The sequence below is a fragment of the Mercenaria mercenaria genome, chromosome 17, assembly GCF_021730395.1.
Source record: "Mercenaria mercenaria strain notata chromosome 17, MADL_Memer_1, whole genome shotgun sequence".
Classification (NCBI taxonomy): Eukaryota; Metazoa; Mollusca; class Bivalvia; order Venerida; family Veneridae; genus Mercenaria; species Mercenaria mercenaria.
The window spans coordinates 56,877,574-56,895,827 of record NC_069377.1 but is presented as its reverse complement, the minus strand read 5'-3'; the positions used below and the strand labels follow the sequence as shown (position 1 = coordinate 56,895,827).

The 18,254-nt window shown below is 33.6% G+C and overlaps 1 protein-coding gene across 1 annotated transcript in view; it reads left to right on the top strand.

Moving 5' to 3' along the window:
• Positions 1-1,142: 1,142 nt before the first annotated feature.
• Positions 1,143-18,254, top strand: part of LOC123535703 (rh5-interacting protein-like) — a 49,535-nt gene continuing 32,423 nt past the window's right edge. The window contains exon 1 of the mRNA XM_053527857.1: positions 1,143-1,221. Coding sequence (XP_053383832.1) covers positions 1,219-1,221 — 3 coding nt within the window. The 5' untranslated portion in view covers positions 1,143-1,218. The remainder of the gene's footprint in view (positions 1,222-18,254) is intronic.

Below are 18,254 nucleotides of genomic sequence, written 5' to 3'. Positions count from 1 at the left end.
CAAAATCACACTTTCAAGACTATATCTAACAGAATTGTACATAGCAATCGCAACATTAAACTATTGCTCAAGATATTGTAGTTAACGCAAAGGCTAAGAAAAAAAATTAAACATGTGAATAGATTATTCATAATACGCTTATTTTTAAAAACAGCATTTTATTACGTAGAAGTGAGAAACTGCACTGAGTCCCTCTTTAAGATACATATAATTGACGACAGAAAAAAAAACCTTCTGGTTGTAGTTAAAAGACAAGTCTCAAGTCTATGAAATTAATCTACCATATATCTTGTAAAAAGCAATTGATACGAAATAAATGTCACTTAATAGTCATGTTACCAGACAATAGGAATGTAATTATACGTTGTTTTTCTTAAGAAATACTGATTTATAAAATAATTATTTGAACTCTGCTTTATCTTGTTGGTAATATATTACATTGTTTGAAAAGACAATAAACAGTAAACCTTAGATGCACTTCAAAACATCTCTGAAATGTCATGTAGATTAAAGAATAATAGTCCACTAATCTCTGCCAATGATTGCTTACAACATAAATCGTACAGTTCTTTGATCCAATACTTGAAACACCATTTTTGTCAAGACTGACGACCAACCAGATATCCACAAATTTTGCATAAGAGTACTTTATTTCAAATGGATCTTTGGTATATAAAAAATATACACAGCCTTTTAATAACATGACTTATGTATACAACATGATTAACCGAGCATTGTTGATAATCTGTTTGTTGTTCATCAGAGTACAATTTTTATTTATATTTCCGTATGACTCTGAACCGAGAACTTTGCATTTACTGAGATACTATTATACATGGACAAATATGAATACGTTTAGGAATATAATGAACTTTTTCAAGAAAGTATTCTGGTTGAAATAGCCAGATTTACCTATCTTGTAACAATTAACTTGTTAAACGACCATACTATTTTCTCGAATTCTAAGCTACGGGTTTTGAAATATCTTGAATTTATGCAGTCAAATACGACGAAATAGAAACTTTGATCAGGCAACTGTATATAAACGAAAGACGTGCAGTGCATTAATACAGTTGCCCGTATTTACAATCTGCAACGTACATGACACCGGTAACTAATCACTTGATCATGTGACTGATAAACAGATCTCTAATAAAAAGCGTTCGCTATAATAAACGGTCATATGGGAATCAGGCGTACAATTTGATAGTCGAAATCATGGTAAGATATTTCTGTCATTTATAATGTACTGGTATAACATTTATTATTGCAAACGTTTCATTGGGTCTCTAGGTTAAGAGAGTAGAGCAAACTCAAATTATTATAACAGTTAAGTTATGTGTTTACGAAATAGAGATTATTTCTATTATCCTGCGTAAATTCATGACCATGGAATAAATGTTAGATAGTGGGAATATAGTTTTGAACAGAGGTACGTTTTACATGACGGTGTTTTGAAAGTTACTGTTAGTACTAATTTCCACTGTTGTTTTACAAACATCTGTGCATTCGTTGTTAGATAAAATCATTTCTTGTGGTGTCAAATTAATTGTAGAGTGTAGAAATACAATATTATAGTAGTAGCTCTTTAAAAACGGCTTTTACCTGATATTATATAGAATTGTATAAAGATTATGATACATGTACAGTTCTGAACAGCTCTCCTTTCACACACACACACACACACACGCACACAACACACAACGCACACGTTACATACTCACTGAATATAAGGTGCAACTTTTGATTGATTGATGTATATTTAAGTTAATACACAAATTTACAAGTTAAACAGATTTTTTAAATCCTAATTTTAAACATAATTGTAGTAACTGTTACAATATAATAAAAGAATGACAAAATGTCATGCAATAATTGCACTGATCTTATAAACAGACATATTCGGTATATAGTGAGTATTTGACGAGAATCGGTTCTTCTCATTGCAATCAAAAAATCAAGTAGACCCCAAAATACACATGTACACAAAGAACTGAAAGTAAGTAGGTAATTGTATCTGCGTGCGACTGTCGAATTTCTGCTATTATCACCTTTGGACCAAGTGTCGCAGTATTAAATATTTATTTTGACCATTTGTTGCATTAAAGGCTTCGATGAACTGTCGGAATAGGTCTAATGCCATAATCGGCAAACTGTCGTATTCGACCAAATGTCTTTCGACGAGTTGTCGTGCACCGCTAGTGAGATAACTTGTTGTGATAAACTGTTGCCTGTAAATTACATAATCAAGGTATGGCGGCCATAAAAAGTATCCATGTATATGGAATCAGTGTTGCGTTGTTATAATCCAGCGGCAGTAGGCGTGAAGGGTGTCGCACTTTTCATTAACTCTTATGAACAGACCTGATTTAGCCTGCTATTACTTTTGCTTAGTTGCATTCTATGAATTCAAAATGGAAGTTTAATAATCGGGAAAATATTTTGTAATGTCAATATTATTTAATAACAGTCGTTTATGAAACATATTATCGATTATTAAAACGTAACAATTATTGTTATTTTAAAAAGTTGTTACGTTGGATTAATTGTAATCAGCCTTGTTCAAATTGCCTCGGCAATCTAGTGGTAGAGCGCCCGCTTCAAGCGCAGGAGGTTGTGGGTTCGATTCCCGTCCACGTCATACCACAGACGTAGAAATGAAACTGGTAGCTTACTCGCTTGGCGCTCAGCATATTTAGTGGATAGTGCTAGGACTGGCCAGCCTATTGTCAGTATAATGTGACTTAGTAGGGTATCATGTCACGTGTCTACGGCGTGATATTCCGGTTAGGCAGCACTATAAAGCTGGGCATTGTTTTCAGTGCTACAAGTGTACAACGTCATTTATATATGACTCATTTTGCTGATTCTAAGCTATAACAGGTAAAAGCAATAATTGCACGATGTCGTCGCGTCCAGTCTTTACTTGTAGTTCCTTTATCTGAAAGGATAGTAATGAATAATTTGCCTTGCTTTCTCATCAGCTATTTATGCAGAAATCTCTGCGTTTGGCTAGTTTCTGCATTGTCAGCTAATAACGTTTAACATAGGCTTCTGCATTTTTGCGTTGCCTGTAAGATGCTTAGTAATTTAGCTAGTGAATTTAAGTCTGTTTATATTTATTTTCTATAAAGTTAAACATGCTGTATGTCATAATATCAATGAAAAAAAAGTCGCGGCCATTTCCCATCAAGCTCTTTGTGTTTATTGTTTTGTGAATAAATGTTACAAAAGACGTTAAACACGCACACAACACATAAACATACACAGCCTTGTCCAGTTTAGTGTGTACTACACTTAAAATGAATACTTTACTATACATTATCATTATAATTATTTATTTTCCTGCATTAATGAAGATGATACAAAAAAAAACATAGCACATACAGAAACATATATAAACACAATTGCATGAATATTTACATATTTTCTTAAAGCCATTACAGACATTTTATATCTTATTGATAATAAATCTGGGCTTTTGCTTCTTTCGTTCATACATATATCAAAGAATGCCTAAAAAGTACGGTTTTACAACCTGTAAGTTAATATTACTTCCTATATACATCAATTTATAGCCTCATCATCTATAAGCAGCCATTTATAAATCATTGAACAATATACATTAACACACATTATGCTGTATGTATGGACTCAAGGCAACCACGCCCCTTATTGAAACGAAATATGAGTGGTTTAGACGGTTCTTGCCATTATTTAAGGACTTGTTTTCACCTTATCATACACACGAAACGTAGCATAACTCGGCCTTATAAACCAGAGTCGTTTATAAGCTTAATACAATTATCTCAATCTCATAACATTGTAAAATTGGAAGCAACATCATGAAACATCCTGAAAACCTTAGAAATTCTTGCAATTTTACTATATCCTATCCATTACATAACACAGTTTATCATGTACCTTCAAATACCTTTAGAATATTTTGCATCAACAGTAAAATATTCCTCATGTAATTTATATTATGAACATGTTCATTTGTTGCAAGTACAGAGTTTAGGTCGAACAATAAAATTTTGACCTGCCTACATTTGTGGCTTGATACATGGAGTATAAACATCTTGTCCATTCGTAAGAAAAATATACCGCCACGGCTTAAGCCTATCGTCATTTTTAATTTCCTGGGCAAAAACATATCTTGTTTGTAAGCAAATCAGTGACAAGTCTATTACATTTTTGACACACTTGTCACTTGTATTCGCAAGTATTAAATAGTCCCTGGCATTTACAACAGAAGTACAATTAAATTGTGCTAACACCGGATAGGCCTTACTTAAATTTCGTAACTCACAGTTTCCTTCAGTGTTGACTGTTACTTCCGTCCAGACGTCGGGGCATTTTGCAATCAAGTTTAAAACCATATCGTTTTTTGCTTGGCCAAATACTACCGCACGAAGAATAATTCTCTACTGGTAACTACTTGGGAACATACCCGATAAACTATACTCTGTCAAAAAAATCTAAAAGATAATACTTCTGCAATAATATATATATATACAAATCCACATATATATATGGTACAAATCCATGTATTTGCATATCACAATTTAAAAAGCTGATTAGTCTCTTGATGAATAAGAATTCTGCATTGTACTGTGTAGGTAGCCAACATAATTGTCCTAAAAACTCAACTTGTATCAACAGAATGGGCACATATGGCCTTTAAAGCAAAATCAGTGTTTTTATTTGTTGAAAAAAACGTTAACACATATTTGATACTAAATCTGTGTAATCGTTCAAGCTGCAGCAGGTCAGAAGCAGCACCCCTGTTGTATGACAATTGGTTTATAAATAGAATACATTGTTGTGGTTTTAACTCATTAAAATTTAAACAACAGATATACTGAGTATGGTATCACGTATTTTAACACCCGCATTATACATGTTAATGTTTTCTAGATGGTAAACTGTCTGTGTAAATACCAAGGTGAACATTATGTAAGTCTCTTATCCAGCATTCTGAAGGTGTTTTCAATTATTATTACTTAGATCCTAGTTCTATCCAGAGAGCCAAGACTTAGGCCTGCAGACTTCATGATACACTTGCTGCATTCATATATATCAGTGACAGTTTATTCACGTTTCCAAAAATCCATGTTAAACATGTACATATCAGTTGATGTTTACCCTCTACTTCCGGAGGAACCATAATTATATTGTGACATTTAAATTTCAAAAAATGGCCCAATGTAAAACCAATCAAACGTTTACTTTTCCATGTTTCCCGATCTGATACATTTGTATTAAATTGTACACACCAGTGTAACCTCAATAGATACGTGTTTTAATCGTTACATAATGTAGTATTTTAATGTTTTTTTTTCATATAGATATTGTTAAAATGACCTGATTCTGTACAAAAAAAAGTAAATACTAATTTGGTTGATCATCATCCTAGACTGAAGTATATCTTAGTAATTGTAATATAACAGTTTAAAATATGGAGCAAGCAACTAAAGAGACAATTCTTTAACAACGCATCGGAGGTTTTTGAGAATTTTTTTTAATAACTATGTTTTGAACTTGCGCTACAAAATTACTAGTTCTCATCAATCAACTAAACATGTCAACATGTAAATTTGTAAATTATTTTATCTTGTAGGGAACCGTCTCTCATTTTTTAGTTTCTATCAATAAGCTTGATTCACCTCTTGCGTTACGTAAAAGCATGCTACAAAACCGCTTCTTGTTGAACGAATTCCTGGTCAAAACATAATCCTTTCATATGCCTTTTACCACATGTATATTTGTTGTCAAAACGGTTCTGAGACATATGTAAATCTTTCTTTTCCAACACAGTACCGCAAAATGACTAATTGACAATTCAAGACTTTTCTCGAGTCATTGTATTTTTAGATTGACTAAATGATATACCAAGTACTTTGCAGAATTTCATATTATAGTTTACGCTAAAGTCTTGGCTTCTAAATTGTAACTGTAAAAACAAATGTTGATACGAGCATTTCTCAATAATTCGCTATATCGGAACATACGTTTTCCATAACAGGAACAGATCACTAAATAGAGATATCATTGAAATAAGACGTAAATGGCAATTACGCGATAAGCTCATTTCACATTTTGTTACCAACATGTTGCATGATAAAACAAGAATAATGACAATATATTTACCAAATATGCCTGTTTTGTACATGAAAAGAATAATGTTTTCGCTTAAAAGATAACAGATTTTAGTTTTATACAAACACATTTTAAACACGTTTGATCAACTATTTTACTTAAAAACACGTTTGAAACAAAATGTCACATAGCACAATTGTCTTGATTAATTTACACAAATATACTAAATTTGTAATTCGCTGTGTCACCATTTGCGCTCTAAATTGAACTATTCCGAAAGACGTATTACCATTTCCAATACAGAAGGATCGTGAAGACCTACCATATGGCACCATCCATCCGCGAAGAAACAGTTGTATCCCATTTAAACTATTTTTTGAAATAAAAGACGCATAAGAAATAGTTTATTGCAAAACTGTGTTTTAATGTGATCTATGCACTCCGACTGTTACAAAAATAATGTTGCTCTATGTGTAACCGCCCATCGTGTATAAATAGTGTTAAAACACAGTTTTACTATAAAAATTTTCTTAAATAAACAACTAAAATTTTCAATATGTACTCTCTATGAAATTCAATGCTTAAATGTACATAGACCCAATGAGAGAGTTGGTTTCAAATTGCATGTGTTATTACTTTCATTAAAAATATGTTGGTCTTTAAGGCAGTCATCCGGAGTTAGGCGATATAACATACACTTTAAAGCGGATATTTATTTATTTATTACAATGAACTATAGATATAGATACCTTCACCTAAAGAAAATCAAACAGGAAATATAAAATTTCGACATTCGATATTTAAATGTGTTATAAACAATCAAACATACTTTTCCATAGATTTTCAAAACAAGCTCCATCCATTTTACATATATATATGTGTGAAAAGGAATGGCAGTATGTTTATCTTTTTAATCTACGTTTTCCATAACAATGTTTAACCCTGATTTCTCTTTAGGTATTGGACCCCTAATAGTAATGTTTAAAAATGGCATTTGCTTGGTATATTCTTAAAGTTTACCATGTTTCGCACTGTGTTGGAAATCTTAAACACCTTTTACCGTGCCGTTTTTTTTTTTGTAAATTTTGTATAATTTATGGTATTTCCTCAAGCTAAAGTGTAGACAAATTTCAATGTGTTGGCCACTATCTAAAACATTTGCAGAGAATTTATTACAGCATTAATTTTGAGAAAAGAAACATCAAACTATTGTTAAACAATTATAGAACACAAAATAAAACTGTAAATATCATTTTTTTTCTAGGGTGCCTCAAATAAACAGATTTAATGAGACAGAATTCTAACTTCAACATTAAAGAATTAAGGTCGAATCCCGTGGGTCTGTTTTGAATTTTGCTCACTTCATTAAAAAAATAACCTTGCGGCAGAAGTAAAACCTACCTGCACTTCTTCCACAATATGTAATCTAAAGAATGAACTTCAAGGCAAAATAGAGAATCTTTACCGCATGTAACTCAGTATTTTTAAAGATGTCTAACTCTACCCCTCCTGATTCAGAGGTAATTACTCCAACGCTTTGAACAGCAAGAACTCGCTTAGAAAATGAAGATTTTCGACTTTTGTACAATACATCCATAATAAGTCTTGAGAAGAAGTAAAAACTTACTAGAAAAAGGAAAATCTGGAAAAACATTTGGTCCCAGTGGGGCTTGAACCTACGCCCCCCCCCCCCCCCTGAAAATTGCAGTCAAAGTAGGTTTATGGTAGGAACTGAATACTCTTCAAAAAGGAGGTACTCTATTACGGGTCCAATACCTTAAGTTAAAGACGATACCAATGATATTGCATAAAATTCGGGGAACGTTTGTAGTCTTGTTTGGCCTTAAACATACACATGCAGCGAAATGTAATGAATTGTACAAGAGACATTGTTCCGGCTTCATGATAATCCAAAAATGACATAAAATGAAACTTATGAATGAGAAAACGACTAATTGTGATACATCAACTCAACAAAAAACAAGCAGACATCGAAATATGATCAAGTTTTCACATCTCTTTGTCTTTGGAATGAGTGACGGATTTTTACGGTGACACATTAAAATTGAGGGCCTTCACTATATTCAAATTGCATGTTATTATATCAGAAATGACGTTATGGAGGATTTTTGTTTTTTAAACTTGTAAATATAAGTTTTGGCAAGATTATCTTAGAGCTACATCTCCCGATCGAGGTACATTACCTCGACCGGAGAATATATCCGGGTAATACAAGAACAACAAATTTATATGTCATGTGATGCAGATGATCTTTTTATAATGTAATGATAAATCTAACACATATAGAAACAATAATACGACAATGTAGCAAACTAAGAAAATAAATAAACTTACAGTTTAAAAACTGCGATAAAATGACATGTATGTTGTTTCCTGACGAAGCAAACGTTTATGAAGGTGTATAATGAATATGGAATAGAATTTATAAGAATTATACATTGGATAAATGAGGAAATACATTACTACTTACATTGAATGTATAAAAGATAAATGAACCTGTGACCAAGTTTAAATGTCTTATTTAATTTTGTAATTATCGTAAGGAACCGTTGGAGTAATTTCCATTGTAAATTTCAGCCGATTGCTATTTTAGTTTCCTAACTGGACAGTACATGCTAGGGCCGTTTATCTGTGGGTCATTTTGTACTGTACTCTGTATTTCAAAGGTAACCAGTGGTATATAGCTTGTTGGTCGTTCTACAAATTCAATGTTTTAGTAGTGATAATGCAAGCTGGCGTGTTCTGGACATATTGTAATCTGATCAATATGGTATTAGAACTACCACTTAACAATGTTTACCTGTAGGCAAGACGTGATATATTCATGTAATTACTATGGTATTTATTCGAGGTAAGGTGCCGTTTTATTGAACTATTCAATGTAATTGTTCATATTCAGTCCAGAGCGTACATTTTACATTATCTTAATCGTTTATACAATAAAATACATGATAAAAGGTCTCAACTTAATAATACATACAAAACACGATAACAACATAATGTAAAGAAAGGCCTTTCTTAAAGAGATATGAGAGACTAACTGTTTGGTAGGACGACGACGTAAAAATTATTTACTTAAAACAAAGTATGAATAGAGATAATACAAGGGAATGTATTCATACATAATAAGACGATGTATCACAGTAGTCTCCTCTCCTAGCTTATAAATGCATATAGACCTAAAAAAGAAATTTTACGTAAAAAGTTGAATAACACGTTCATTGATGCGATGTTCGGAATATGTATTTATCTACAATATAGAGTTGTCTTTAGACAAGACCTGTCGGAAGACAGCAACGCTCGACTATTCAACAGCCTTGTCAGTTAAATGAAAATAAAAGTTGAAAAAGGGGAATAATTTTGTAAAATTGCAAAACAGTGTTATGAAACCTGTAAATTGCATATCAGTTCATGACAGTGAACAATTGTGTGAAATTTCAATCCATTCCCATTACTGGGTACTGAGATACCAGTTACATACAAAAACTTAACCAACAACTGCTAAGTCGAAAAAAAAAGACGCATAATTTTGTAAATTGCAAAACAGAATTATGTAACCTGTGCATTACTTGTCAAATCATGACAGTGAACAAGTGTGTGAAGTTCCAATCAATTCCGATTACTGTGTACTAAGATACAAGTTACATACAAAACCTTAACCAAAAACTGCTAAGTCGAAAAAGGGGCCTAATTTTGTAAAAATGCAAAGCAGAGTTATTGAACCTGTGCCTTGCATATCAGATCATGACAGTGAACAAGTGTGTGATGTTTCAATCCATTCCCATGGTACTGAGATACCAGCTTACATATTGAGATACCAGCTTACATATAAAACCTTAACCAAACATTTCTACGCCGAAAAGGGGGCATGATTTTGTAAAAATGCAAAAATAGAGTTATGGAACTTGTGCGGTGTATGTTAGTTTTTCAAAGAGAATACGTGCGTGAAATTTCAGTTCATTCCCATAAGTTGCTACTTAGATACCAGCTTACATACAAAAACTTAACCAAATCGGGACTTGCAGGCTGATCTTTGTGTGCAATGGTTGCATAGGCAGTCAATTGCCGGCAGCAGGCTAAACATTAAAGTTATCATTTGTTTGCATAACAGCAGTGGTTAATTGTTCATGTTAGTTCATTAAACATAGATCGTATTGTTTCAAGGTAATAGGTATTTAATTGTGAATAAAGCAAAAATACCTATACTTTTGTTATAATTTTCTAAATTATAACTTACATACACACCATTTTTTACTTTTACCTGGAATTTATAATTTATCATTGTACAGTACTTACTACAATACCAGCATGCATACATACAAAAAGTATTGGGTCAGTTAACGGACGCCAAACGTATAGCAACATTGCGGCAAAAAGTTATCCGGTGACGAAAGACATTCTCCACTGCTGCTCGGAGCTCTTGCGATTGGTGTACGGGGCGCATATAACGCACACTGACCGCCAGATCAACGCACACATACAGGACGAACAACGTTCAATTAACGGCCATCACCGTATAAGTAACAGACTTTTACCGTGTAAAACGTAAGCGCAACACATGACAAACTGACAAAACGTTTTTCGAGCGTTTGGCGAATGTATTATCAGTTATGGTCCATTGAACATACGTTACATCTATTGCATGTCCGGTTATAGTCCGATAATGAATCAGGTCCAACTGACAAGAACGAATGCGAACCAGACGAGTAAAGAATAGGGAAAGCACGAGTGACGAACAAAACGCATATCAGCGCATTGCTACCGTACATCTCACGGACAACTTTGCCCAACGGATGGAATGAATATCGCCGGACAAGGAGCGCAGGCGCTGCGTGAGAAACGGAAAAGAAACGAATGCGAACGGACACGAAAGGATTGAAAATCTTGTTATACGTTGGACGTCCGTTAACGCTATACGGTGTAGTGCGACTGACCCATATTGAGTTAAAGTTCTAATAATGGCATACAATAAATAACCCCAACATTGATAAGCAATATTGAAGGAAAAAAAGATAGAAAAAGAAATGGACAGATAGAAAATAAAATTACAGAAATAAATTGAAATAAAAGATAAGTAAAAAAAGAAAACAACATTCAATGTTTATATCCCTGTGACCTTGACCCTGAAATCAATGGGGTCAGATTAATATCAAGACCGACAGACGTTTCAGGGTCCTAGGTGAAATACTTGTCCAGATATTGAGTGGAACCTATTTTCAATGTTTGGGTCCCTGTGATCTTGACCTTTGACCCAGTGACCCCAAAACCTACAGGTGTCATGAACACATTAAAACCAGTAAACCTTTGAAGTTTTAAGGTCCTAAATGAAATAATTGTCAATATATTGAGTTTACAGCTTAGACATATTTTATTGCTTACATGTATATATATTATTACAACAACATATTGAGTAAAAACTGTTTTCAATGTTCAGGTCCCTGTAACCTAGACTTTTGACTCAGTGACTCTGAAATCAAAAGGGGTCATATACACAAGCGGAAATCGTTTTCAATGTTCAGGTCCCCGAGACCTTAATCTTTGACCCAATGACCCTTAAATATACAGGGGTCGTATAGACATTAAAGCCAACATACGTATGAAGTGTCAAGGTCATTATACTTTTCGAGGTATTGAGTGAAAAAAAGATTAAGATGTTCAGGTCCCTGACCTTTGATCCAGTAACCCTGAAATCAATTTGGTTTATATACACATCAAGACCAACATACCTACGAAGATTTCTAAGTCCTAGGTGAAAACCTTGTCCAGATATTAAGCGGAAACCATTTTCAATATTGAGGTCCTTGTGACCTTGACCTTTGACACAGTGATCCTGAAATCAGTAGGGTTCATGTACATATCAAGATTAACATACGTATGAAGTTTTAAGGTCCTAGGTGAAATACTTATCCAGATATCTTGCAGAAACTATTTTCAAATGTTTAGACCACTGTGACCTTGACCTTTAACCAAATGACCCGAAATCAAAAGAGGTCCTGTGTACAACAGGACCAATATACCTGTGACGTTTCAAGGTCCTAAGTAAAATACTTGTCCAGATATTGAATGATTAGAAAGGATTACATGAGACTCAGTACTCTATCCATCCGCCAATCCATCCATCCCTCCGCCCGGACAAATATAATCTACAAGCCGGATTTGTCTTCTGAAACCCGACGAAAAACATAATGGAGTTACAGTTCGTAAGCAGTGTAAGTCAGATAGTGCAGGTGAATACGTATGTGAAGTTTGAATCTATTCCAATTAGTGGATACTGAGATATCAGCTTACGTACAAAAACTTAACCAAACATTTCTTAGTTGAAAAAGGGGCATACTTTTGTAAACAAGCAAAATAGAGTTGTGAAACCTGTGCAATGTAAGTCAGGTTATCACAGTAAATAAGTGTGTGAAGTTACACTCCATTCCCACAAGTGGTTACTGAGATACCGCCTAACGTACATAAACTTAACCAAAAAGTCAAACATTTTCTATGTCTAAAAAGATGCATTATTTTATAAAGATGCAAAATAGAGTTATGGAACTGATGCAGTGTAAGTACGTTTATCACAGTGAGTAAGTGTGTGAACTTTCATTCCATTCGCATAAGTGGTTACTGAGATACCAGCTTAGATACAAAAACTTATCAAATCAGGGCGCCGACGCACGGACGAGTCCAATAGCTCTACCATTCTTTGAACAGTCGAGCTAAAAAGTAAACTTGGTTATCTAACGTTAAAAGCTAGGACAGTAAAAACAATTAATAGGAAAAAACATTCTTAACACTTTAGCTGTCATATTTGATACATGAATATTAGACAGAACATTTCCCTTTATAAATGTAGAAATAGCGTTTTCTGTGGTTTAATATATCATAGACATCTATGTTGTACGAAATTTTGTTAAGACAATGATTCTGACCAAGACGCAAATGATTTGGCCATAATTGTTATCTCTGGAGTATTCAAAGCGAAAACTGCTTACGTCGGACAACAACGACGAATGAATATAGTTGGTGATCACACTAGTTAGCCCTGACTACTTTGTCTCAGATGCACGACTTGTAATGTTGAAGAACATTTCAATAAAGTGAAATGCTGTTAGACCACAAACATTTGGTGATTTGTATAAAATAGCTTTTTGCTAACAGACGGTCGAACACTCAAAGCCAATTTTATGGTGACATAACAAGCAAATTCAGTAATTTATATCCGCGTCAAATACGTTCTTCTGTGATTGAGGGGGGGGGGGGGTCGGATATTTTGAAAGATATTTCATTTTTAAATACACACGAGTTGTGCACAAAACTATTATTTTTTAAGAATCAAGGGGAATTTCTGCTCTGTAGTGATCTTTAATTTCATAAAGACCCATTAATGAGTGACTTTGTTTGGTGGAAATTAATGAATTTTAAAACAATTAAAGGGTAATAATTCTGTAGTACTAAAGATATTCTGATGAAAGATATGCATGCATCACCGCCGTACAGTGATCTATAATATTTGTATTAAATTTCTTGACAATCTATCAAAAAGTCACTTTGTTTTGTTGAAATTTATGGATTGTAAAATAATTATAGGGCAATAAGTCTGGTTAATGAAGAGATCCTGAAGAAATGCAAATGCACCGCTGCCCTAAAGTGATCTGTGTTTGTGAAAAGTTTTATGAAGATCCATCAATAGATTATTTACAATGCAGATATTTTCAAAAATCACTATTTTTCCCAAATTAAGGGAAAATACTCTACATTTAGAGGATAAAGGGGAGTAATATCATATGTAAGCAAAGATCATGTGTTAATTAATTATAATATAAGGTTAAATGATTCTAGAAAAAAAACTTGTTGATTCATAAGCATTTTCATTTTTTACCAAATAAAGGGAAAACATTCTGCTTTTACTAGGTAAAAAGTTATAATACTACGTATGAGCAATGTCATTTTCTAGTTAATAATTATGTGAGGCTTGACGATTCTAGCTGAAATCCTTTTCGAATCATAAGCATTTTCAGTTTTTCCAAACACATCAAGGGGAAAATATCTGTTTTTACTTGGTAAAGGCGGCAAAGGTCATGTGCTTATTAATAAATATTTGAGGTTTGGTTATTTTAGCTGGAATACTTTTTGAATTATAAGCGTTTCTTTTTTTTTTACAAGGGGAAAATCTATATTTACAGGGTCGAGGGGGAAAATTCTACGAATGAGCAAAGGTCGTGTGCTAATTTATAAATATTTGAAGTTTGGTAATTCCAGCTTAAACAATGTTTGAATCATAAACGTATCCGATTTCGTACGGACGGACAACGCCAAAAATAAACTTGCTTCGCCTTCAGCAGGGGATAATAAGACAGACTTTATCATTATTATGGGCATGACATGACATTATATAAGTGTCGAGATACAATCCTCCCCCCCCCCCCCCCCCCCGCCCCCAAACCTCCCACGTTAAAATATCGATCGTCCTATGTCCACACTATCATGTGTGTTACAATGTTTACATGCAGCAAAGATCAAAAGAATAACTGCTGCACTTTGCGATAATAGCGGACATATGCTGATTAGAAATCAAGATATGAAAGGTATATACCTGTACAAATAATAATACAATGTCATTATGTATTCAAACAATTTTACTTGTTTCATGAATCTACGTAAGGAGAACTGTTTCCAAAGCACGCTATGTCGTTCTGAAAATTTGCTAAACTGTAACAGTTGTTATCCCTCATCCTAGGCATTTTTATTCATGTTGTGTTGCAATACTTTCAAAAGTTAAAAAATTGTTTAAAGAGGAATAAATGCAAATGCATGCTTTTGTAATTTGTCAAAACTTTAACTCTACAGTCTACCTATAGTATGTACCGTAAACAAAATTGTATAAACCTTAGATATGCACGTGTGGTACGACGGTTTACTAATCAAACGCATTGCGTGAAGAAAACATGTCCATGACGCGGCGAAGGTATTGCCAATAACTTCTGAAAGTGCAAGTGTTAGCCGTTTGCTCTAAAAATCAAACAACGTGTCGAAAGGTTTTGCAAATATTTTAACAAAGTGCTTCAGGTTACTAAAATTGACACTATCGTTGTTTGTTTTTATTACGAATGTCAGTAAAACAGGTAGAGCTTTCTGCTCAATTTCCTAGCACCAGATAGTAAATTTCGCGGCTTTTTAATCCATATCTTACCAGATTCAGGGTTATTTTCTCCACGTCACTTCAACAAAATGTAAAACTAGGCCAGCACTTTCAACTAAATCAGTTTATCATTTTTCATTGAACAAACTGGTCAATTTGTTTGTCTTCTAATGTTATATCGCCTTAAATGAATATTCGTTTGGTGCATACTATTAGTTCCTTGATTGGTAAGTTTTAACAGTTTCTAAATGAAGACTTTATTGCCAGTTTTAAAATTAAGACACCTGGAAAATTGTTCAGTTCTTTCATTTATTTCTTATCAATATTTTCCGTGTCTAGGAACATATATTCAATACCCTCTTCTGTAAATTTCCTCCAAATTATGAAAGCCTAATTTTACATCTTGTATTTAATATATTAGTAGACCATTCAATCAAAATAATCTAATTTAATTCTTGTAACACCCATTTTGTTCAATCTATACCATTAGTTCACAACCGATGCTATTAGTTTAACTTGAGTTGCAATCCATTCCATATCTCCATTAACTCCAATATTCGTTGTGTATCTACTTTCTCTCATCTAGAAGCGCTCATCTCTATTCTGCACTGCTGAAATACATGAAAATTTGTTAATTTTCCAAGTTGTTTCTCCATAATGATAATGATCCATACAATCGAATCATAATAGTTCATACATAATTCGAGTTTTGTCTGATAGCAATAACGAATTCAAATAATCAATAAATTTCAGATTACCGTGCATCTACATATTCTGATATGAAAGCTTAATATTTTATCTGCATCTTGCATGTCATTGCTTTCTGTTTAAATCTGTTCCTTGGAGTATTCCAATAGAAGAGTATTCCATTTTAGCTCCCTTAGCCAAAGGCTCAAGTTGAGCTTTTGTGACCACTCGATGTCCGTCGTCCATTATGTGTCGTGTGTTAACAATTTCTAATGATATCTTATTCTTCAAAACCACCGGGCAGATTTACACTAAACTTCACAGGAACGATCCTTGGGCGGCCCCTCGCAAAGTTGTCAAAAAACATTGAAAGCCATGCACAAATGTGGTTGCATGGCAACCGAAAGAAAAAACTTAATTTCCCTCTCCAAAACCTCAGTGCCTAGGGTTTTGATATCTGGTATGTAGCATCATCTAGTGATCCTCTACCAAGATTGTTCAAATTATCCTCCTAGGTCCAAATAAGGCTCTGCCCCGGGGATCCCAAGTTTAAAAATCGTCTTGTACCTAGGCCTTTAGGTATGTAGTATTGTCTTATGATCCTTATGATCCTCTATCCAAACTATTCAAATTATACTCCTGGGGTGAAAAGAGGCCCCGCCCCAAGTTTTACATAGGCTTATAGAGGAAGGAAACTTAAAAAATCTTCTTGTCTGCAACCACAAGTCCTAGGTCTTTGATATGTAGTATTGCCTTGTGGTTCTCTACTTAAAGAAAAGAGGCCCGCCCAGGGGTCCAAAGTTTTACATGGACTTATATAGGAAAACAAATTGAAAATTTTCTTGCCTGAAACTGCAAGGTCTAGGCTTTTGATATTTGCGATGATGCATTGCCTAGTATTCCTCTACCAAAATTGTTCAAATTGCCCCTTTGGTGAAAAAAGGCCCCGACCCGGGGTCACTTACTTATTTATGAGTTACATAGGGAAAACAATTAAAACTGTGTCGTCAAAAACTGCAGCATATATTACACGGTGCTCAGTTAAAAAAAATATATCATTTTGTAAAATTAACGAGTTGGGCTTCGATTGTTCTTGGATTATAGTTTAAAAAGCCTTAGATATCACCACTGTTTTCTTTGTTAAATGCGTACAGGACTTAAGACTTTAGAATGCTCTTTCAAGGTGTCAGTCTTGTTTGTACTTAATTTACAAAGCGAATATTGACTTAAACTACAATATCTCCATCTCCCGCACACACAAAAGAAGAACAACAGATATAGGAGCAAATAGTTCTTTTATCGTTATACTGACTCACTCTGCAAAATTAAAGCAATAATTTATGAATGTCACTGGATGCACATACGAAATCAACACCAAAAGGAGTGCGATTATTTTGCTCTTGTGTCTTTACATTATAAATCATACGGACTTGTAATTGAGACTTTCAAGCAAAGTATCAAAGAATATACATCAAAAGCATGGATAAATCATACAATGCAAAGAATGGATATTTTAAATCATCAAAGGAAAATATTTCATACTTTTTACACAAACAACCAAAAAACCTACCAACCAACAATTACATACTGGTAATGCAAACAGCTTAAATATCGCTACTTAAATGATAGAAGTAGATGCAGTAACAAATAATGTGAACCGAGGAATGCTGATTGTGCACTACAAATACAGAAGTTAGTCACGAAGTTATAAAGATAAGATGCTTTTTATTTCTCTTTGGATTTTCTGTATATTTTGAAGGATGCCTTGTTCAGATCTCTGACTTCGAATTACTTGCCCTTAATCCCTGTTGGTTCAAAACCTCATTGAAGGATTATAATTATTTAATATGAAGAATATATCCAGTTGGATTTCGGACAGCCGGAAGCTTTACCTTTGTGGTCACAAGAAACAGAAATAATGGCCGGGAATTGAAAACCAGAATGCACATGGAACGTTGATCTAAGCTATTGTTTAAAATTTAATTTACACATTTCGGTTGAAGTATCTTTCCCAAAGAAGAGTTAACTAAAACACAGAAAAGTGTGTTTATGTATTTCGTAACATTTTAAGCATATTGTCAGATTCATGGACATAAAGATTATAAACTAATATGCATTTTTAGGTTCATTATGATATAGATTTCTTTCGTTGCAACAACACAATCTTCTACTTCGTTTAATTCAACTTGTGTTGGCATACTTCCTAAAGAGAACAAACTTAAAACAATTAAGCGTTAAATATGTTGAAACTATAAAAGACATAAAAAAGAATTCTTATTTCAGTTAGTTTTCTGGCGTTTCAATGTAAGTTATGTAG